This window comes from Rosa rugosa, chromosome 6 (genome assembly GCF_958449725.1).
Source record: "Rosa rugosa chromosome 6, drRosRugo1.1, whole genome shotgun sequence".
In the NCBI taxonomy this organism is placed as follows: domain Eukaryota; kingdom Viridiplantae; phylum Streptophyta; class Magnoliopsida; order Rosales; family Rosaceae; genus Rosa; species Rosa rugosa.
In genome coordinates, this window is record NC_084825.1 from 7,738,410 (window position 1) to 7,761,533 (window position 23,124).

The window sequence follows — 23,124 nt, forward strand, 5'->3', positions numbered from 1 at the left end:
GATAGTTTCCAAAAGTTAGGTACAAAAATTTAGAATGGGTCTTACCTCAGGTACTGTTTATATCTTTTTCCCATTTTATATACACATATCTATTTACTAAATATACACGCTCCCTAAAATTTTTAATTCAAATTTTCTCTTAAATTTTCTTTTTCTTTTGAATAAATTCATATCAAATTGACTAATTGTATTAACTCAAGCCATAATAGCACATTACATACATTTCCTCTACCACTCATGGATAGATAAGAAAAAATGGCATATAGACTCGTACTACTCATTTAACAAATTTCATGCTCACTTAAAAGTACGCCTACACCCGTTTCAAAAAAAAAAAATGTACGCCTACACAATATGATAACACTAAGGCATAGTGAATAGACAAAGCAAATAACAAACTTAAATAAAATCTAGTCCTAGAAGGCTGACCCGCTCCTTATGAGGCTCAAAATAAGGCCCAAAGACCCCATCCCAACCCCAAAAACAGCAAGCCAACCAATAGGCTCATGCATGCTTGACACCCTCAGTGACCAAATAGCGCGGTGCAGCCTTGCTTCTAGGCTGCGGCACCGAGACACAATTCTTAAAAGATGAACAGTTTCAAGGCTTATTAATTATTAAGGTTCTCTGATCCTGTGATTCCTATGAATTCTTAGAAGAATGAGAATGTTTGCAATGATTCAAGTATCAACGTGATTCTTTCTTCATGAAAGAAATGATGGTGGTGAAGAACTAAACGATTTTTCTGACCGTTAGCTAGGTATTCAATAATTTCATTTCTAATGAACAATTTATTAGAACAATGTAAAATTAAATGATAATTTTTTACTATTCATTTTACCCTCTAGGCTTAGACTAGCATCCGGCCTAAAATTTCATGTTCACCCCCCGAAATGTGCAATGCAAAATCTATATTTAAAGGTAAAGTGAAATATTTTTGATTTTATGTGAAAACTGTTACTAAAATTTAAACCAAAGTTCTTTAATTTAGAGCTATTTTCTTAATTGATGACTAAGTTAGATAAAAATTAAAACTGAGAAATGGGGATAAAGGCTAAAATATGAGGATGTCCCAATGGGGCGGATTGGGGATGGGGATCACAATACCATCCCCATCCCCGGGGTCATTATCTACCCTCATCCCTGCTCCAATCCCCAATAAAAATATATTGGGGATTCCCCGTCCCCATCCCCACTAGGACTAAGCCTCCAAACCCGCCCCACATCCCCAATAAGAATTTAATAAATAAAATAATTTTTTCTCTTATTGTCTTTTTTAAAATCAAAATCTACAACAAATAAATTTAAAACATGATTAAATTCATAAATCATAATTCAGTGAGTGCAAAAGTCAAAACACCATTAAAGTAAAAGTGTAGCCATTAAAGTAAAGTAGTAAATGTATATATTTGTAATTTATATTATAAAAAATAAATTAATATATATATAAGGTAAATATATGTATATATTATTGGGGCGGGTTTGGGGATGTGGATAACAATATCATCCCCGCCCCATCTCCAATCTTATATAGCGGGGATTGGGGATCCTCATCCTCATTCCCCATTTGTCCCTGAATTCTCCCCCCATTAGGGGCGGGTATCCAATGGAGCTCCGCCCCGCTGGGGATTTTTGCCATCCTTAGGATATATGGGAGGGGATTTTTGACTTTATAGAGACTACACCCTATAAAACCTGTAATTAAAATACTTTTTTCACAAAAATGAGGTGGGCTGCAGCTTAACCCAGCCCCCCTCTAGTTATGTGCCTGTTTCATACTTACATACAATAGAATTATAAATAGTGCACTAGATTAGACTCACTGTAAAACTTAATTATAATCTGATAATGTTTGTTATAGAGCAGACAAGATCTAATAGTTCGGTGTGCACTCAAACTATTTAGGAAGTCTCACTGCTAGTACTAGTACTTATCACCACACCACCATAAGTTCGCGTAAGTTCTGTTTCACTAACCATGCCATGATCTGATCTTATAGTTTCACACCTCCCCGCTTGATGCTTCCCCTACAACTTTCTTGTAAACAAATCGCTTTGCAACCCACACATAAACACCGAAAAATAGAGCGCTTAGTCCTGCAAGCACCCAGTAGAAGTCATCAAGGTGTGCGCGGTTGAGATTGTTACCTAACCACGGCTCACCAGAGTTTCTGGTAATAGTTTCCACCAAGGATATGATGAAAGTGCTAAGAAAGCTTCCAACTCCAAGAATACTAATGTATGCTGCAGCTCCCAAGCTTCTCATTGCATCTGGCATTTGATCATAGAACAACTCTTGGAGTCCTATAACGGTGAATGCATCAGACAAACCAGTGATAAAGTATTGTGGGAGTAACCACCAGACACTGATTGGTACCATTGCTTTTGGGTTATCCATGAGGTTATATTCTCTTGCAACACCAACCCTTTTAGCTTCCACTAGAGCTGCCACAACCATGTTGATTATGGACAAGAATAGGCCCACACCAATTCGTTGGAGGACAGTTATGCCCGCGGGATGTCCTGTGAACTTTCTTACTGTCGGGACAAGAATCCGGTCGTAGATTGGAACGGTAGTTACGATCACAATGCCAACTAGGGCTTGAAGTGATGCAGGGGGGAACCGAAAGTTGGGTCCGATGGATCTGATCATCGTGGAACCTTGTTTGATGAAGTAGGTGTGGAGTTGAGATTGAACTGCGTGAAACATTAGGCAGCTCAACCATATGGGAATTAGACGGACAACAAGCTTCACTTCTTCCACTTGATTTAGAGAGCATAACCTCCAAGGATTCCTCATTTTGCTTGACGCATCATGTTCGTCAATAATCATTGCCTTGTCCAGAAATCTGAAGTTTTTGAAATGATTAAGCTTTAAACATTCTTCCACAGAAAACGATACAAGAAACATTGTTGACGTGTCTCAAAAATTACATAAACATTCCTTCAAATAATATCAAAAATTATATAAAGGAAAAAAAAAGGAATAAAGAACAAAGCTAATAAATTAACCAAATAAAAGTTAATTCTCTTAAGGTCATTCAACTTAAATTTATTTATTTATCTTCTTTTAGTATAAATTAGAGAGAATCAAACTCTTCGCCTAGCATAATTCTTTTGGACACTATATTCCCACGTCCAGGTAACAATAGGCTTGGTATACCAATATCCATTACCTAGCTACATTCACTGAACATGTATCGACCAAATATCTTATACATGTGGAACCACCTCCATTATCTTATAGCTAGGTACAATCTCTAAAAGTGATGTATGTAGCTATAAAACATCATGCAATACAAAGCCACTATCAGGAATAGTGTTACATAATTCATATTCATGAACCACATCCCTAGTAAATGTGAGAGTAATGCTAAATGAAAATTGCATGTATAAACAACACCACTAGTAGATATGTGGAAATAATTTTAGATATCAAATTATCAATTACATTTAGATATAAGAATATTTATCTGTAAAGGTCAATTTTCTCTTAATTTATGTGACTTCGAATAAGGATATAATCTACTTCCGGCTAATAATTTTATTTAACTCTAACATCAATTTTTTAGAGTTGCATTATAAACAACCCCACTAGTAGATATGAACCACTAGTAGATTACATAATTCATATTCATGAACCACATCACTAGTAAATGTGAGAGTAATGCTAAAATTGCATTTATAAACAAAACCACTAGTAGATATGTGGAATTTTAGATATCAAATTATCAATTACATTTAGATATTAGAATATTTATCTGTAGAAGTCAATTTAATCTTAATTTATGTGACTTCGAATAAGGATATAATCTACTTCCAGGCCCCAGCTAATAATTTTATTCATTTCTAACATCAATATATTTTCTTCTCGACAAGGTCAACTTCCTTAGTTGCTATGTGTATTAATCATCACCTTTTATTTCTTTGGCCATTGGCCCCTCTAGCCTCATTGTAGCAAACCAAACTTCATCTAAAGATGCTAAGTTGCCTAATTGAAAATGACCAGCGAAGAAGTAGTTAGGACCTCACAAGTAAACTAGCTTAGCAACGTTATCTTTCACACAAAGTGACACAGGCATGGCCCCCAATATTGCTCATCACCCACAATCCACACATGCACTTGATTACAATCCTAGTTTTGACCTTGTGCGTCTTCTCATGTCCAAACCACTAGCCGAAGGGACAATTGGACTTCAATATATATACGTAATAACTTGCTCAAAGAATTCGGAGACAGAAAAGTAAATGTTACAACTTACAAGTCCCAATCAAACTGAAATGACATGTACCTGAATTGTTTAGTACGAGCCAATGTCTTGTGCTTGGAGTGAACGCCACTGCTCTCACCCTCATCATCACCGTAGTAGACAACATCATTCCGACGACCCGTCTTTACGCGCCACTTCCAAGATGCCGCCACAAATACTTGCGCCACCGTCGTGAAGGGGCTCCCCAACAGATTATCCTCGTTCCGATACCTTCGGATTCCGAGTAGAAATAATAGGAGGCCTGCTGCTATTACCACTGCCAAGACACTATAGCTCAGCACCCAGCTCACATTATCCTGCAATAGTTATGATGAAATTATCTGTTAAAGAAAGTTTTAATTGCTTAGATAAATGTCAGTGAATTTACATTTTCTTTTGACATATGCATTTGGCATTGTATATGCTCAAATAGGTGACTTCAAGGTATTCGAGTTGGCAAAAATTAGTCAATGATAGCTTAGGTATGGCTGTCAATGGGTCGTGTCGGATTGGGTTCGTGTCGGGTCAAGGTATTTGTCGTGTCGCAAGAGATAAACCCAAACTCAACCCATTTAATAATCGTGTTAAAAATTTAAACTCAAACCCAACATATTTATTAAACGGGTTACCCGTATCCAATCTGCTTAACTCATTTAATAAATAGGTCGTGTCGTGTTACACAAAATGACACATTTAAGGGTTAACAATGCGACCTATTTAACTAAAAAAATACATAAATTGATTAAATTCACTAAAAACTCCACAATACAAAGAATATAAATAATTATATATAATTCATAAATAATTAAATCCAATAATTATTAAGCAAAATATTTCAAATTGTCTAATCTTAAATACTCCCAACGTCCAAAATTTCAAGAAAAAGTATAGCATAATCGGGTTATACGGGTTCACTTCGTGTTGGCGGGTTGACCCATGACCGACCCATTTATTAATGGGTCATTGCGGGTTGACCCACGGCCGACCCGCTTCTTAATCGTGCGGGTTCAACCCGCTTTATTTCGTGCGAGTTTCGAGTCATGTTATCAGGTTGTGTTTGAATTGACAGCCCTAAGCCTAGGCCATATGGCCTCTTCGAAAAAACTACTAAAAGTTTGTTTAAATATACACGAATTAAATCACATGGCATATCCAAAGGAAAAATTCATGGAGTTGTGTTCTTTTTTTTTATGAAGACTAATTTGAACTAGTGGAGCTTAATGGCTCAAGGGGTGAATTTTCCAACTCACATCCACGTGTTGTAGTTTCCAACGGAGGAGACATAGCCGACACCAAAAGAAGAAAAAAGAAAAAGAAGCTGAAGTGTATTTTTGCGAGAGAGAGAAAAAAAAAAAAAAAACTGATGCAATTTGGACAAAAAAGGACGTAGGACACCCAAAATTCACAGGTAGTCTATACTCGAATTGAAAAGGCCGAAATTACCGCTTCGTTGAAATTCACAAAACCCAGCGGAGTATCAAAGAGTAAAAAAGAAGAAAGTAAAAAACAAAAAATTGGTAATAGTACTCTATTAGTACCTGAATATAGATGATACCAAGTGTGGCAGCAGTAGCGGTGACAACTATAGCCAAATACCACCAGTTGAAGAATGAGCTCTTAGCCTCCTTGTCCTCATCAGTCTCCTCCTCAAACTGGTCGGCGGCGAAGGTCTGCACGCAAGGCTTGTGGCCGCCTTCTCCCACCGCCAGAATGTAAAGCCCCACGAAGTATGCCCCTTCACGATAAGGCCGAGGAACCACCGAAGCAGATAAGCACAGCATAACCATTCCCTGCCAGTCATTAGCATTAACATTAGGGTCAGTTAGCCACTGGTTACAGTAAGCAATAGTTCCGTAACTGTTGTATAAAAAAGAAAACGACAGGAAGGAAATATTGTTTTTTTTTCTTACCAGGAAATAAATGCAGGTGGAGTAGATGATTGTCTTGAAGCGGCCGAGGTAAGAATCGGCGACGATGGCCCCGAGGACGGGGAAGAGGGAGGAGAGGCCGATCCACAAGTTGACGTTCTTGGCGGCGGCAGCGGTGGGCTGGTGGAGCTCATTGGTGAGGTACATGATGAGGTTACCTATCAGGCCATAGTAAGCAAACCTCTCTGCAACCTCGACGACTGCATTAATTCACCAACAAAATTTTGATTAATTCATGAAACCAAAATAGCCATTAACAAAAACAGAAGCAATTAAAGGGGCTGAGATATACAGATGATGAAAATGGCGGCGTTCCAGCCACCACGAGAGGGGGTCTTTTGGTGGTCGGAGGAGAGCATCTTGACGAGTAACTCACGCCCGTTGTTTCCGAGTGTCATATATATATATATGAAATTGAGGAGCAGATCCAGACCCTTCGCGAATACCCGGCCCGTTAGTGCGGTGGCCTTTGGGTAGGTGTCTTGATGAATTGTTACGAGGGTTTTAGGGGTGTCCTTTATATAATAGATGCCACATTGAAATTCTCTAGTGCGATGACTTCATGGAGAATTGGAGACTAATTTGGTTCTCATATCTCATGTGTACATGTACCAGTGTATCTAGTCAATTGGTACGTTTCACCTTTCTTCTTAGGTTGGATACCCAATGTATAGAGTAGATGATCAAAACTCTGACTCAAAAAAGAAAGAGGGAGAGACTTATCGATTCACAGATTGAATAAATGTCTTATTTATTCTCTCAATTTGACTTGTTTCAGCTGTCTCATAAAACAAACAAAAATAAAAAGTGAGAAGAGTCATCTTATACGGCACATAAATGTTTTGTAAGTTGTGCAATAATTGAGTCTGAATTTGAAAAGTTAGTTGAACAAGTTCTTATTTGAATGTGGGATTTAAATTGGTTGTGTGAAAACATAAAATTGATCTTTCACGATACTTTACTTGAAATGTTTTTTTATGCCTTAGCTTGTTTGTTAAAAAGGAAAACAAAATGAAAATTAAAATGGTGATGGTGTTGCCACTCACCAGACCGAAAGAGTTTGGTGGGGGTAAGTATAGTACATTTACAAGTGTATCTGATGTTCTTGATATGTAAAAGGGGCCTTGGAGTTGACACCATATTTGCTTCATTGCTCTAAGCTTGAGGCCTAGGATTTTAAACAGCATGTAAAAGAAATAGTCATTATGGGAAGTCAATCTCATAATAATATTCAGATATGGTATTGAAACATTAGATTAGCATCAAAATGAAGCAAGTGTATGGATTTGTCAAAGCTAATAATGAGTCATAGACTGCTAGATAATCTACCATATATATTATATGGTTACTTTAAAAAGCTCCACCAAGGAATTTGGTATGTCGGTATACCCTGGAATCTCTATTCATCGTGTATTGGTGTTAACATTTAGTCAGGGTGCGTCTCATCTCCACCGGCACATAAAATAATAAAAGAAAAATGATTAAGAAGGATTATGCATGAGAATCTTACTAATTTCCATCGTTCTAGTGCGGAGTATTGACAATTCATCAATAACACGTGGCATTTCCTTGCAAGCATCAAACACTACAAAATCAATAGAACTTTTGTCGGTAGAGCCTATGCATCATGATGAATTAAAAAAAAAAACCCAAACTTATTTACATTAATTTATAAATACTAATTTTTTTTAGTGAAAATATCAACTCATATCATTGATAAGTGAACTTACACATAACGATCCGCTCGGTGAGGCTGTCAAAAGAACCATCACTTAAGCAATTCAACATTTCGTAGGCGAGGAAACCGTGGTTCCAGTTTGTCAGCTATGCAGTTTTGGTCATGAGGAAACGCTGACCCATCTCTTTGTCACCTGTGCTTTTGCTCAACACATCTGGCAATGGCTTGCTTGCTGTTTTGGTACCTCCCTCCCATCTTCAGGTACGTGATAGGAGCATTTTAATGTGGTATTTTAATAGTTAATTCCTCACATTTTGCTTAGTTAATTCCTTAACGAATCGATTTTTAACTCAATTTCTATTTTCTTAGGTACATTGGAGTAAATGATGGTGAAATGAGCATTAGGTCCACACTTACCTATAAATGGTGGAGAAAAATGGAAATGTACTAAAATGTCAATTTTACACATTTTCCTACTCCGGCTAGGAGAAACCAAGCCAAGCAAGGAAGAAGGAGCGGCCGCCGGACCAAATGAACTTCAAATGAGCTGAAACTTTCCAGATCCATTCTAGACAGCCCAAGGATCATTTCTTATGAAGAGTGCAAGAACTTTTGTTGAGTGGAAGGCCTTCAAACAATCAGCCCAATTTTCTACAGAAGCAAAACTGGAAAACTGGACCTGTAAGAGGTCCAGCAGCATTTTCGGCCCAACCACATGGAATAAAAATCTGAAATTTTACCAGGGTGATCTACACTCATAATGGAACATTTTTTATGAAGAGGTCATAGTGAAATTGGGAATGCTTGTTGGAGAAATAATTGAAGGAATAAAGGGGCAGAAACTGATCTAAAAAACAGCTCAACATCACATGTTCATGTTTCCTACCCACATGAAGAAAGCTAGATGCTTTTCTCTTTTTCCTTGGATATATTTTTCTGCTCCAATAGATCATCATCACTTCCATACTTCTGCACATTCATGCCTTGCTTTCATTTCATCATTACTCCATCTTTTCCATATTTTACAAACCACTTTCATTATTTTTCTTCCATTTATCATTTCACTCTTCTTTTTCTTCCCTATATAAACACCTTCTCCTCTCACTCTAAGATTCCTTCATCCATTCCATCTTCTTGTCTCACCATTTCCTTTCCATTTTCCTCTCCATTCTCTAGTTCTTAGACATTCCTTCATCCATTCCATCTTCTTTGTCTCTCCATTTCCTTTCCATTTTCCTTTCCAACATCCTCTAGGGCAAGCCACGAAGTTCAAGCAAGGCCAAGGAAGAGAAGAACCAAGCCGTGAGCATCATCATCCATCCTCCACCTTTGAAGCTTGCTTTCGAGTCTCAAAGGATTCAACGTTATTCACCCATCTTCATCTTCCATCCACGGTGTAATTCGACCTCTACTTTGTAACCTTTGCTTTGTATTTCGTTGGTTTTGCCTTAGTTGACATATATGTTTGAACAATTGTTAATTTCTGGAATTTTATGATTAATTGAGAATTTTCAGATTCATATATTGTGATTCAAGAGTTGCTTATGTGGGTTTGTTTAATTAAATTTGCATTATGGATAACTTTTGTATTTTAATCTTATGTGGTTGCAAACACTTAGGGTTTCGATATAATTGGTGCTAGGTTTAAGAACATGAAATCGACTTTTCGTTTTGTGTAAACTTGAATCAAAGTAGTAAAGGTTTTGTACAAAGATCGAATTTAATTAAAGAGAATTGCAATTAGGTGGACTTTTCCATACTAAGTTGTACACTTGAGTTGATAGCCTTTCTCTATGTGTAATGCGTTAAACATGACATGATTGACTAGCTTTCTAGGGTTTGATTGCATGTTTGATAGGATTAATCTAGGTGCTTTCGCTTAGGTTAATTAGCATTGAAAAGTAAAAAATGGGAATTCATTTGCTTTCGAATGTTTCACATGATCAACTCCTTTCTCATGACTTAGATGAACAATATTAGGGTTTGAATCAATTTTAATCATAAGTTTCGGTTTTGATCTTTGTTCCTTCATTCCATTCGTATTTTTATGTTTTTGCATTTTTATTTGTTTTCTTAACTTAGTTTATTTTCGAATCCAAAATCCAAAATTCCCCCTTTTTCGTAAATATGTTTATACTTGTGAATATCTTTGTGTTTATATTACTTTGTTTTAATTTTAATTGTTTAATTGTTTGACAATGACAGGTGTACCCTCAATCCCCGGAATAGAACGATCCCTACTTGCTTATACTACTAATGATATTTATAGGGTTAAATTATGCGCTTGCTCAAAGCGTATCAGTACGCTCACTGATTTTTGGGGTTCATTTACTAGTAAAGTATTCTCTTCACAATTGATGAATCTTTGGATTGCTAGCGGTCTATCTACACTTATGGCTATTTGGTGAAACAAGCTGCACTTTCAAAATAAACAGCTTCACTCATGAAAGTTTTCCTTTCAACTAAAGCTTGGATTCATTTTATCACTCCACACATGCCTGGACACTCTATTGGGGTCTTGGACAGTAGTTACTTGTGGGGGCTAGGTGTAACTCTAGTGCCGAAAATTAGGCTAATTTCCCGACTTGTTTTTTGGCATCCCCCTCTTCTTCCTTGGTTGAAACTTAATACCGATAGCCTTGCCAAAGGAAATCCAGGCCTGCTGCATATGGTGGCGTTTTTTAGGATTGTTCTGGGCAATTCATTGGAGATTTTTGTAAAGGACTAGATCAACAAAGTGCTTTCTTCTCTGAGTTAATGGCTGTGATTATTGGAGTTTTGCTTACCAATTCAGGTCGCATTATATTTGGCTTGAAAGTGACTCAACTAGCATTCTGGCATGTCTCTCTTCCTCTTCTTTTATTCTACCATGGCCATTGCGAATCCTATGGTTAAATTTCCTAGAACGTATCCGTGCCATGCATTTCTTTTGCTCTCATATTCTTCGTGAGGGCAACACAATGGCTGATAAAATTACAAGCTTGGGTTTAACATCCACATCTCTTGTTTGGTATGCTACTCCTTCATCTGAGCTTCTCCTATTGTTATATAATATGGATGCCATGGGTTTCCCATATCATAGGGCAGCTTAATTTGGCAATTTTTCTCATTGGTTTTTGTCTAGTATTATAGTTTTAACAAGTCTGTAGCTTATCATGATACTTGGGCATGTTTTTTCTATAACGGGGTAATGCTTTTGGGAGATAGACTTCTTTTAGACTTTTTCTCAGGGCACCTACCAGGGCCGGTCCTGAGAATTCAGAGACCTAGTGCGAAAATTTGACAGAGGCCTTATGTTCATTGCATAATGATTTAAAAAAAAAAAAAATGGGTACAATAAAAAAAATGTTATGACAAGATCATTCAATAATATAAAAATTATTCTCAAACAACTAATCAAAATAACTAAGAAAGTTTCAAATAATGTCTCTTTTATAAGGTTAATAAAAACCTAGTAACAAAAGGGAAAAAAAATCTGATTTGCTGACACCAAAAAAAAAATCTACTAACAAAAGGAAAAAGAAAATCCTAAACCCTAAAGGAATGTGAGATGTAAAAAAAGACAAAGAAAAAGAGAGAAGAAAAAGAAAATCAGGGACACGGAGGGTGAAAGAAAAAGGAAGAAAAAATAAAAAAGGAAGATTTAAAAAGAAAAAGAGAAAAGAAAAAAAAAATCAGGGACACGGAACTGCGGAAGGATTAAAAAAAAAAAAAAAAAAAAAGATTAAAAATTGAAGTCTGGGATTCGAACCCGTGACAAGGATATAATAACCCGCGCGCGCCTTGGCCAGCCTACCAACTGGACTACACAAGATTCTATGCGTGGATGGGGAACTAAATTAATTATATTCATTTATACCTATATATACCTCGAAACTCAAAGTCGGAGGCCTCCAATTTTCGGAGGCCTTGTGCGGCGGCACTACCTGCACACCCTCAGGGCCGCCCCTGGCACCTACATTTCTCTATCTGCTTTGCAATGAATTTGCGTTAGGAAGTATGTAGATGCTATGGTGGTGCACCTAATTTTAATTGCATGTTGGAGTACTAGGTGGATTTGAGAAGGCCAAGTTGTTGTTGGAGTTGGTTTTGGTTCTACTTGTTGTCCATCAGATGCTTTCACGAAGACATAACTGCTGCTCCTAATTGGACTACTTGCATGTTAGGCCATGAAGTTACCCTATTCTTGCTTTTGTATAAGTTTCCTTTTAGTTTTGTACATGAGACGGGGATGCTTGTTGGTTCTCCTATTCTCTTTTTCTTTTTTCCTTGTATTTTACTCGTCGGACTTTGTGTTTTTTCTTATCATTTAATAAAATTAAATAAGAGGACGGGCGATGGACTCCCGGAGTGTGGTGGACCCTTCACATTCGGGTTTGAGGGCGGAACTTGTCCCCACATTGTCCACTTATAAGGAACTAATATCGTCTAATCTCTTATTTATTTATAAAAAATAAAAAATAAAAAAAAATTACAAAATTAAAAAAAAAAACATGTCTAAATATCACGAAGCTCAACCAAAACTACCCTACAAACATCGAAGGGAATCAGATGCATAGATGTTATGGGTACCCTTGGCGATATATCTCAAAAGAGATCCTACAAATTTCTTCCCCATAGTAGAAGGAGTTCTTACATAATAACAATTAAAAGTAAAATATAAACACCAAAACCAAACCAAGCCCAACAAACCCAAGTCCATACCCATCCAAGTAGCCTAAATGCCTCACGTAATAGTTGCAGACCCAAAAGGGAGGGAAACCCTAACACCAAGCTCAACTAGAACTACTAAGAACACCCAGCCTCATGACCACCCGAGCTAACCACAGTGGACCACCATGCCGCCTCTAGTCGACGTCACTAGAAGAAGAGGCCTACCACTACCGCCCACTGCGTTCTTCAGCATACGACCCCAAAAACAAGGATCGGTGCCTTCTTTTTCAGCCCAATGTCAAAACACTCATGACTCAACGACCACTCACCGAGCACGCCACCACGAAAAACCTCGACCACCATTTGCAATCAGCCCTGCAGAACATGATGCCCCAAGATCCTGTCCAGCCAGCATATATAACGAATCTTGATCCAAACCTATACAACCTAAGAAAGAGGTTGATGTGAAAAATAAAAATTTCTAAAAGTCATGTTAGCTAAGCTTACATGTCTAATCTTTAGATTGTACCTAAAAAAAAAAAAACAATCTATTAGTTGGGTTGAAAACTTAAACATCCTTTAAGTCAGGTTGCAAGTAAAATTATGGAAAACAAAAATCTAGAGTGGTGTTGCAAACTCCACGCCAAAGCTTACAACCTTTTTTTTTTTTTTTTTTTTTTTGAGAGAAATAGTCAGCCATTTTATTAATAAAAATAAGAACGATTACAACTTATAAATGTAGAAACTACATCAAAATAAAGGATAACAAAAGCAATACTAGATGACATAAGGCATCGGAAATAAAACCTAACAAGGATATTAAGGGATGCAATAAAGCATTTGATGAAGCACCGGGAAGACCCCGGGCTCTGTAAAACAGTACCAATAGTATGGTCAACCATACTTCCACGAAAAGAAATACGTTGAACAGAGGGTAACCTTCTGTCAAGGTAACTAGCGGTAGTGTGACCGACCTTGCCTACCCCACGTAAAATAATACGTCGAATAGAGAGCAATCTTCTACCTAAGTAGCCGATAATCCAAATCCAAAATGTAGTTGAAGAAGGAGTCCATGAAAAGTCTCCTGGATCCCAGATGCGAATCCAAATAGAAAATAAAGCCCAAGCAAAGACCCATCTTGAGTAGTCCAAACAAAAAATGGCCCAGGTCCACAATTGGGCACCCAAAAAATCTCTGGGCACCTAGCCGTCCCCTGACCTTGACCCCAGCCAGAGCTCCGCTTTCCCTCGCAGAAAATAACCAATCCCGGTTCCGTCCACTCAACTCCAAGTACCACCACCCACGCCACTAGTCATATAGCCCCATCCGAGACAATCTTGGAGCCCCACATCGGCACTCGACTGCTTCACCTCCGTCCCAAACCTGCGCCGGACTGTCGCACCGCCATCACCTAAGGACTGCTGCGCCGCCGTCGATCGAATCTCCTGCCTCGTTCCCACATATCCGATCTGGAAAGAAGAAACCAAGAGGAAAGCTCGACCCCCACCACCGCTCCAACAACTGCATCAACTTCAGTCGCACCCGAATTGGGCGAAGCCACCCGACTCTCGGTGCCATCCCGATCCAGGAGGACAGCGCAACATCTTCTTCTCCCCATTGGACAGAGAAGCCACCATTAGAAAGGATCTGAACAAAAGAGGTTGCCATAGGCCACGGTGCGAACCACGACCTGATACAGGGCACGAGGTGAGTCGTGCGCGATAGATTCGACGCCGAAAATGGTGCCGGAATAGTACTCCATCGATGATGGAGAAAGGTACAGAGAGGCCGGAGGTGGTGCTCTCCCAACCCTAGCAGAGCAAGCCCGCTAGGTAATTTCATTCCTATCATTCCCAAAGCTTACAACCTTGAGTTCTAATCCAACAAGATACTCTTAAGAAATTCAGGGCAATGATAATAAAAGAAAAAATTTGAAAAACTAAATCTCACAAATAACATACCGTATTTGTAGATACTATATTTTGAAAGCCAAAAATTACAAAGAGAATATGGTCACGAATGCATAGGTGATACACAACAACAGTGTGAACTTCTTTTTTTATGATCTACGAAAACTAAACTAGTATCTGTATAAGTTTGAAACATGGTGCTATATATAAGAGTTTTCCTCGATGAAAATGCTATCTATAATCTAGGCATATAGATTTATTTCTTTCCATATGACTTTCTACAAGCTACTAAAGGGTACAATGGGAAGCAAAAAGTGGATGGAAATTGTATTAATTGGAAAACTAAATAAGGAACGTTTGATGATGTAGATTGGGTGTAGAATGAAAAGAAAATTTATTGGGTTTAATCTAATAAATCATTGTGAAATTGGGTGTAAAACTAATTTTGTCAAAAAAAATATTGTCTAACAATAAAAGACCTTCATGGGAAATAAAAATTTATGCTGATTGAATGGGAAAATTTTCATAAAATATGACCTGATTGAGAATTTTGCCTTTCCAATTCTTATCTATTTTCTTAAACCCTAAAGGACAGTCAAAATTAAGCTACTGCCTAGAGAACCTAGCCAAGTTAGAAACCCTATGTAAAGATGTCTTGGATAATGCCGTGCTTCAAGTAACCAAGTATCCTTATATTGCCGGAGTTTGGATTGAATTAATAAGGTCAAATTCAAACTCAAATTTATTCATAATAAAAGGACCTCTGAACGCAAAGAGGGCATCTTCGGAGATGCATGCCAACAGACATTACATTTTTTGCTTCATCCTCTTTAAGAACCAATGCATGCTTCAGTCTCTGCTTCTTTCTTGGTTTCTTCGAACCAGCTGAGGCCAGCTTTAGCTTCGAAGGCTTCACATTCTTAACATTGGTTTGCTACCCACCAGCCACCCTAGTGGTGACACCACCAAAGCTTCTTCAAGCTGAGGCAACTCCAAGTTAGGTTTGAAGTCCATACTGATTGGCACAATGGGAGTATTCACCAATTGCTTGGAGCGCTTACTATAAATGATTACTGCCAAAGATGGCGGCATGGTGGCCTTCTGGTGGCCCTTGAGATTTTAGGGACAATTGGTCTAGGTTCAACGACCGCTGCAAGAGGCTTAGAGTGAAAATTCAACTTTCACTACTAATGCTTGGTTGACATTCCTGAAATAGTGAAGAAAACTAGAAGAGAAGAGTAGGTGTCGCAATAGATAGATATAGAGCTCGATATTGGTTCTAAAAATCTCTCAAACATACAAATTGATGTTGCAGAAGCACCTTTAGGGCACAAAAAACTAGCACTGCCCAACGATAATAGCACCAGTTGATTCCCGACAGCGCTCAAGTTAGACCTTAGGTCAACCTTATCCCTAGGCATTGCCGCCAGTAAATTTAAAGTCGCTGGAACAATCAGCTCCCCAATATAATACAACCCTTTTGTTGATGTGCTAGTAGTCCACAATTCTTGGAAAACTTTCTCATACTTAAAGTGCAGTACTATTGCAGTCGCGCTGGAGGAAAGCTCAAAAACCAGAAGAGGGTATGCTTGCTTCCCTTGCAAACAACTAAATATTACACATGACGTCCCACACTTTTTTGGGCATGACAAAAAGAAATATCACCTAAGTAACTTCACGTATTCTCTAATGAAACAAAGTTCATAAATTATAAACTTTGAGACCTTTCAAATAAAATCTTAAATTCAAAGTGTAGAACTTCTTGTGTCGCTTTAGCTAAAAACAAATCTCCAAAAGCCACCCCCAAGACTTTGTTGCAAAACCATAACCCACTCTGCCCCCCTCCCAATTCCAAAAGCCTCATTCGCTTTGTCACTGATGCATAGAAGCACACCACTGAGAAGTGAGAACAACAGCTTAGGTTGGGGTGTCCGAATTGCAACCGTAATTGAGCTGCAGGAAACAAAATCTAAGTTTAGATCTGACATGTATACCCAATAAGCCCCATCGCCATGATCAAGGGACAAGGGCCGTCTCACAACCAAGGCAACCAAGTAATTCTTGGGGAAGGCCTCATATTGAAGTGCCCATATATATATATATATATATACAGCAAGGTTCTAAAGAGGACGTCCTTGCAATAGTTAAGTTGCGGATGGATCAATCAAGGCCGTCCGTTGCTTTAAATGAAAACAAGCGGCTCAGATGCAAAGTCCTTGAAAACCAAAACGTGGGTCGAAGCCTAAAGCTCCAGAACGATCAAAACCTGACTCCACTTTGGTTTCATCGAAGACCAGAACCAGATCAAAATCAGCTCTCCACAATCTCTTCTCATCTCTTCAGTTCTCCAAATACTAGAAACCATCGCGGGTCGAAGCCTAAAGCCTCAAACCCACTGTAGAGTCTCCACTGTTTTGTCGATGCAACCAAAGCTCTGGTTCTCTTTCTCCACCCAAACTCCAGGTCTTCTCATCTCCACGACAAGAAACTCATCTCAGGTTGCACGAACCCAAAATCATTAACATGGCCGGAGTGATTCCCCCGGCGACGCCTGATATTAGTCCCCGCCGAACCTCGTCATCTCCTTAGTCCTCCTCACTGCTGCTGTTTGGGTTCGAGGATGACGCGGTCAACGGAGCTCATCACCGGTGAAGACCCCGATGAAGCTCCCCAAGTGGCCGTATAAGGTAAAGCTTTGAGTTTTCTGGGATTACTGAAGATTTGGGATTACTGATTTTGTTTTTGGGATTACTGATTTTTTTGCAATCATCTACAGGTGGCTTTTTGAGATGAATGTGGCTGATGAATGTGGAGATTATGTCGGGTTTGCTTTTTGAGATGAATGTGGCTGATGGGTTTTGAGGAATATGTTGTAAAGTTTTGGTCTTTGAATGGGGTGGCATCAATTTAGTTGATAAAAAATAAGAATAATTGGGTTTGTATATGGGTTTGCTGCTTCATGCTCTGTTTGCATGCTTTTATTCTGGGTATCGTTCAATTCCGAACCTATTTGAACGAATCTCCCACCGCCAAAACAAAAGCATTGAAAGAAGATAACTGTTCATATATTGAGCTTTTTCTTTGGTTCGGTTTTAGTGATTGATACTATAATTGTGATTCTGCTGTTCTTTGTGTGGTGAATTTAGCATTTCTTCTATTTTTTCTTTTTGTCCCTGAACTAGGTAGTGGTCAAAAACTCTGCCATGGAAGAAAAGAAAGAAAAAAGCAGTGGTTATCTAAAGTTGGGCTTCCATGGTGCTACCTGCTAAGAGATCAGATGCAAAATTGGTGAAGGCCTTCAATTTGTGAGAACAAAATCAATTGGTGAAGGCCTTCCTTTAATTTTGTTTGGTGTTTTTGTTGGGATTATGATGTTGCTGCTATGTCTCTTCGTTATGTGTTTTTTCACTTTGTGTATATTATCATATCGAGAATATTGTTATTTCATTTTTTATTTTGGCTTTGCTTTCATATATGTGTGTTTTGACCCACTATCTAAGAAGCTTTGATTAACTTATGAATCTTACTCTGATTGCAGCATGATTATGAGCTTTTTTGTATTGAGCATTTGGTTCCTTTTGTTTTGGTGATATACTTCCACAGTGCCTCATTGTTTACCCTAAAATTCCATTATTTTCTATCTAATGTCATGTTTTTTTTTTTGGCGATCATTGGATGTTGTTTGCAGGTGTTCTTTCATGATTATGTTTAAAAGATTTGTTTGATCCATTGTAGGGAAACAAAATCTGTTTGCGGTTGCTAGAGATCAGTTGGATCATGAGCGAGGAAGACTTAAATGTTCACTAAAGATATAGTAGTAAAGACCAAGAGGCCACGTTGAAAATGTTAACAAAGAAACAGATGAATGCAAAGTGTAGGAAGTGGAGTAAGGAACAGGTCCAAACTCCAAATGAAAGTAAGGGGACTGGAGGGAGAAAAAAAAAAGGACATTGCAGTGGAATGCAAGAGGATTGAATGGCATAAGAAGAAGAAACGAAGGATTGAACACAGAGCTTTACGACTTCAATTTGTATAGAACATGTGAATGTAATGTGCATTTTCTGGAATCACAGAGCTTTGCTCTTGCTAAGCTATTTTTCATCTGTTGTACTCTACACTCTACAGAATTATAGAAGGAATGAAATGGTTCCAGATTGGAACATTTTGAGTCTAACATTGCATCATTCCACACCTCATTTTCTGGAATCATTACAAATCATCTGGAATCATTACAAGTCATCTGGAATCATTACAAATCAGCAACAATTGAGTATCCACAATTGAAACCATTACATAATTTCTTCACTATGATCCTCAGTCTACCATATAATCTTGAAATGATCCAAAATGTCTTCCAAAACCTGCAGAATCAAAGAGACAACCAAAACCTACATAATCAAACCTGCACAGTAGCTTATAAATGCAGAATAGGCAAAAAGACAACCAAAACCTGCAGAATCAAACCTGCACAGTAGCTTATAAATGCATCCAAAACCTGCAGAATCAAAGAGACCACCAAAACCTGCAGAATCAAACCTGCACAGTAGCTTATAAATGCATCCAAAACCTGCAGAATCAAATAGACTCAATAAACTCAAAACCAAACTTGTAAATGAAGATCACAATAGATGTTTCTCAACAAACTGAAAACCAATCACAATAGGTATTTCTCAACAAATCAAACACAAGCATAGATTTCTATTTCTAAACAAACTCAAAACCAATCAACAAATGCTATTTCTGAACAAATCAAAAACAAGCACAGTAGCAATATCCCTAGAAACTGAAAACCAATTATAGTTACCTATTTCTCAACAAATCAAACACAAGCACAGTAGCTCTTTTTCCTTCTTTCTTTTTTTTTGTTTTTTTCCAATTAATCACTAACAAACTTCTTTTTATAGCCAATAATCGATACCAAACTTAAGAATGATAAGTTTAGTCTACTTTACCCTCCCACGAATATTCTCATACTGCCTCCAGACATCAATAGCTGCACAAAAAACTTAAAGTTTTCTACCAATGTTCCAATTTCACTAGTATTCTGTCCTTGCACTCAGGAGCATTGGGAAACACTCTTGCCCCTATTCAAAACCAATCTACTGCAGCTATTTCTGAAAAAATCAAACGCAAGCAAAACCAAAAACAGTAACACTGTAGCTATTTGTCAAGAAACTCAAAACCAAAACCAATAGCTATTTTTGAACATATCAAACACAAGCACAGTAGCAACATCCCTTAAACTGACCAAATCAGATGCAAAATCCAAAAAATACCAAATACAGAAAACTCGAAGCTTACCTTAAAGAGCATGTTTTCTGCTAGTGAACTGATTTGTTTGAGACATTATTCTGCCAAATGAGATGATGAACAACTATCCTCATCCATACTAGTGGAACTTGAATCTCCATTTTCATCAATAGCAGGTCTACATAAATAAGCAAAAATAAAGTCATCAATATCAATCGATAAAAATGTTGCCATGAACAATAATATCAAACACAGGTATCTTACCTTCCATGAAGTGTTGGACAATTTCTTTTGTCATGTGACTGACCAAATAGTCCACATCCATGGCATTGCCTACCTTGACTGGCATTTACCTTAACTTTCCTCTTCTCTTTTCCTTTCTTCAACCTTCTCCCACACCCTTTTGCTCTCACTTGATGTGGTTCATTAAAAACATGCCGAATAGTAGCATTATTGGTCTCGGTCTCCAAATCTACTGCAGTTTGTCCACCTTCATTACTAATTAATGGTTTAATATTCTCCAAAAAAGCATCCAATGCTTCCATAAACAACTTGGTAGCCTCATCACTCACCATAACCTTATCAATTGCATATGTAGCATGCTGGAATAGTTTAGTCCTCCTTGCAAGTAAAGCTTTGTTATCTTTTATCTCCATTCCATTACAATCTAACACAACTCTATGTCTTGCAGCCTTAGTCCATCTCTTCAAAATATACTGAATAGGCAATTTATCAACATCTTGTATCTTAATCAAATATGCCAAAACATGCCGACATGGGAAACCTTGACTGTCAAACATTCTACAGCTGCATGATGCAAAATCAGATTTCTTTTCATAAGTAAGTTCACGAGACTTACAAGTATCAATGTTCTTTCGTATAACCTTAAACTGTTCTTGAGTGACATTTTCAAACACAAGTTCAAGTTTATATTTGAAGCTCTCTCTCAACTGTTCTTGAACTTCATAAAATAGTTTACGTGTATAAACCTTGGCCATATGATCTTCTATGTCAAGGGACATGACAGTTTTTGCCTTCTCATCAATATTAATATGATCCTCCTCTAACTCATAATGTCGTTGGTGAAGAAGCCCCCTCTTAAACTGAACCATAAATTCCACCAATGAATTCCACTTAGAAACATAATTCTTTAAGAAAGAATGTTGACTCTCTGCTCTTTGACTACTAGACATTCCAGCTGAGAAAACATGATTGACATATGCTGGTATCCATGATGAACGAATTTCGTATATCGACTCCAGCCACTTGTTATCACTCAACCCACTCTTCTCAATAATTTCAATCCATCTTGAGTCAAACTCCTCTCTACTACTTGAATTCCATATGCAGCTATGAAAGTCTTGGTAGGAATCCCGATATTTAATCGCATCTAGCTTCTCAGAAAATTTATTAAGAATGTGCCAACTGCAATATCTATGAAATGTTTGTAGGAGTGCTTCTGAAATGGCTTTAGTCATAGCAGGATCTTGGTCGGTAATGATCATCTTGGGGGCATTTTCTGGTGCATCTCCTGGCATAGCATTTAGAAATTCCTTGAATAACCAAACAAAAGTATCGGCTGTCTCATCATTCAAGAATGCACAAGCAAAGATGATTGTCTGCCCATGATTGTTAACACCAGTGAATGGTGCAAAAATCATTCCATACCGATTTGTGTTGTATGTAGTATCAAAGATAACTACATCTCCATAAAAGCTATAAGCTCGTCTTGATATTGAGTCAGCCCAAAAGCACCGTGTTACTCTGTTTTCTTCATCTCCATCCATTGTATAGACAAAAGAAGAATCTTTTTCTTTCTCATTCTCAAAATGCATGTACAGTAGATCTCCATCACGCCCCTTCTTCTCTTCACGACAAGTTCTTCCATAATTATACAGATCACGCTGTATAAAACCAATATTTTGAATGCCACCTGCCTGAACACCAAAGAATTCAAACTGTTTATGTTTCTCCACATTCACCAAGCTTAGTTGCTGTGATAGAACTGTGTTAACTTCTGAAACATGACGGTGAGATCTCAACAAATGTACTCTAGGCGGGCTTGTTAATGGATGGTTGTGAGCCTCAACAAATACAGAGATTGCATATCTTCCAGACTCCTTCTTTCTCACAACTGCAATTCTCGCTTTACAACCCACTTTTGGTAATCCTCTCTTACGCTTTTCTCCTTCAACTTTGGAATCTCCTTGCTTATAACAGACATATTCCTTCCTCATAAGTTGTTTCTTATCTTTGCTGGTCGCACTAGAATGACTTCTAATACTAAACCCTGCTTCTTTTGCATATCTATTGTAGAAAGCAGCAACATCATCTATTGTTTCAAACTCTTGGTATAATTTAGGCATCAACTCTGCCTTTACTTGAGGAATATAAACTTGATCATCCTCTGACTCCATTTATTTGAAACTGAAAAGCACACATAAGATCAACAATCGAAACAAAAACCAAACTCAGAAACAGAAAGAAGAAAAGTCCCAAAATATGGAAAAAAACCCGCCTAGAGTGAGTGGAAATCAAACAAATCAGAAAAGAGACAGAATCCATACTGTAGATCGAAGTCTCTGCTTCCAAGTCTTCAACTTTTGGCGCGAAAACTCCAAGGGATGTCTGGACCATAAGAGAGATGCAATTTTCATGAGAGAAAGAAAAAAGAAAGATTCGGTTGCAACAATCGTGCAACCGGAGATGGTTTCTAGTATTTGGAGAACTGAAGAGATGAGAAGAGATTGTGGAGAGCTGATTTCGATCTGGTTTTGGTCTTCGATGAAACCAAAGTGGAGTCAGGTTTTGATCGTTCTGGAGCTTTAGGCTTCGACCCACGTTTTGGTTTTCAAGGACTTTGCATCTGAGCCGCTTGTTTTCATTTAAAGCAACGGACGGCCTTGATTGATCCATCCACAACTTAACTATTGCAAGGACGTCCTCTTTGGAACCTTGCTGTATATATATATATATATATATATATATTGTTGGCGTGAGTCACTACTGCATCGTATCCCATGATTGTAGCAATTGTTATGTAATTAGGATTGTGTAATTATTTAGAATATTATGTAGTTAAGGGGGAGTATATTACGATGTAATTAGGTAGTCACTTTCCTATTAGGGTTCTGTATACTTTGTATATATACTCTATCTTTGGAGAAGATCAATATAACATTAGAAATTCCCAAACTTTCTCTTTGCCTTTGTTCTGTTTGACTTGGTATCAGAGCAGAGATCCTTTGGACTCTGTCTCATTTGTTTCCGCTGCAAATTTGTCTTTATACTCCTTGAGAGTTTGTCCTTTGTCTTTGTCCTCAGTTCCCTTCCCCTTAAAACCCTAAAATTCTCATACCTTGCCGTCAGCCTCTTCTTCCCTTGTATTTGTCGAAATTTGTTGGTTGAAGAAGGAAAAATGGAAGGAACAAGTTCATTCAACAATCAGGTGATTTG

The 23,124-nt window shown here is 37.9% G+C and overlaps 2 protein-coding genes across 2 annotated transcripts; both read right to left on the reverse strand.

Moving 5' to 3' along the window:
- Positions 1 to 1,794: 1,794 nt before the first annotated feature.
- Positions 1,795 to 6,670, reverse strand: LOC133717543 (protein NRT1/ PTR FAMILY 5.4-like). The gene is made up of 5 exons (XM_062144262.1): positions 6,470 to 6,670; positions 6,160 to 6,377; positions 5,788 to 6,039; positions 4,292 to 4,566; positions 1,795 to 2,848 (listed from the first exon to the last, which is right to left on the reverse strand). Exons 1-5 carry the CDS (start codon positions 6,573 to 6,575, stop codon positions 2,002 to 2,004), a joined length of 1,698 nt encoding a protein of 565 aa, XP_062000246.1. The 5' UTR covers positions 6,576 to 6,670; the 3' UTR covers positions 1,795 to 2,001.
- Positions 6,671 to 18,667: 11,997 nt separating this feature from the next.
- On the reverse strand, positions 18,668 to 22,085 carry LOC133716150 (protein FAR1-RELATED SEQUENCE 5-like). Its single transcript, XM_062142880.1, has 4 exons — positions 19,933 to 22,085; positions 19,794 to 19,846; positions 18,883 to 18,985; positions 18,668 to 18,779 (listed from the first exon to the last, which is right to left on the reverse strand). The coding sequence occupies exons 1-4, from the start codon at positions 22,083 to 22,085 to the stop codon at positions 18,668 to 18,670; spliced, it is 2,421 nt and encodes an 806-aa protein (XP_061998864.1).
- Positions 22,086 to 23,124: the final 1,039 nt, after the last annotated feature.

Excerpts from the sequence above, each read along its gene's own strand:
- LOC133717543 (XM_062144262.1), bottom strand. The coding sequence starts at position 6,575 with ATGACACTCGGAAACAACGGGCGTGAGTTACTCGTCAAGATGCTCTCC. Across the intron at positions 6,378-6,469 it reads CGCCGCCATTTTCATCATCT|TCGTCGAGGTTGCAGAGAGG; the intron begins GTATATCTCAGC and ends GAATTAATGCAG. Across the intron at positions 2,849-4,291 it reads GCTCGTACTAAACAATTCAG|ATTTCTGGACAAGGCAATGA; the intron begins GTACATGTCATT and ends CAAAAACTTCAG.
- LOC133716150 (XM_062142880.1), bottom strand. The coding sequence starts at position 22,085 with ATGGAGTCAGAGGATGATCAAGTTTATATTCCTCAAGTAAAGGCAGAG. Across the intron at positions 18,986-19,793 it reads CACTAGTATGGATGAGGATA|GTTTTGGATGCATTTATAAG; the intron begins GTTGTTCATCAT and ends TTGATTCTGCAG. Across the intron at positions 18,780-18,882 it reads ATTTATAAGCTACTGTGCAG|GTTTTGGAAGACATTTTGGA; the intron begins GTTTGATTCTGC and ends TTGATTCTGCAG.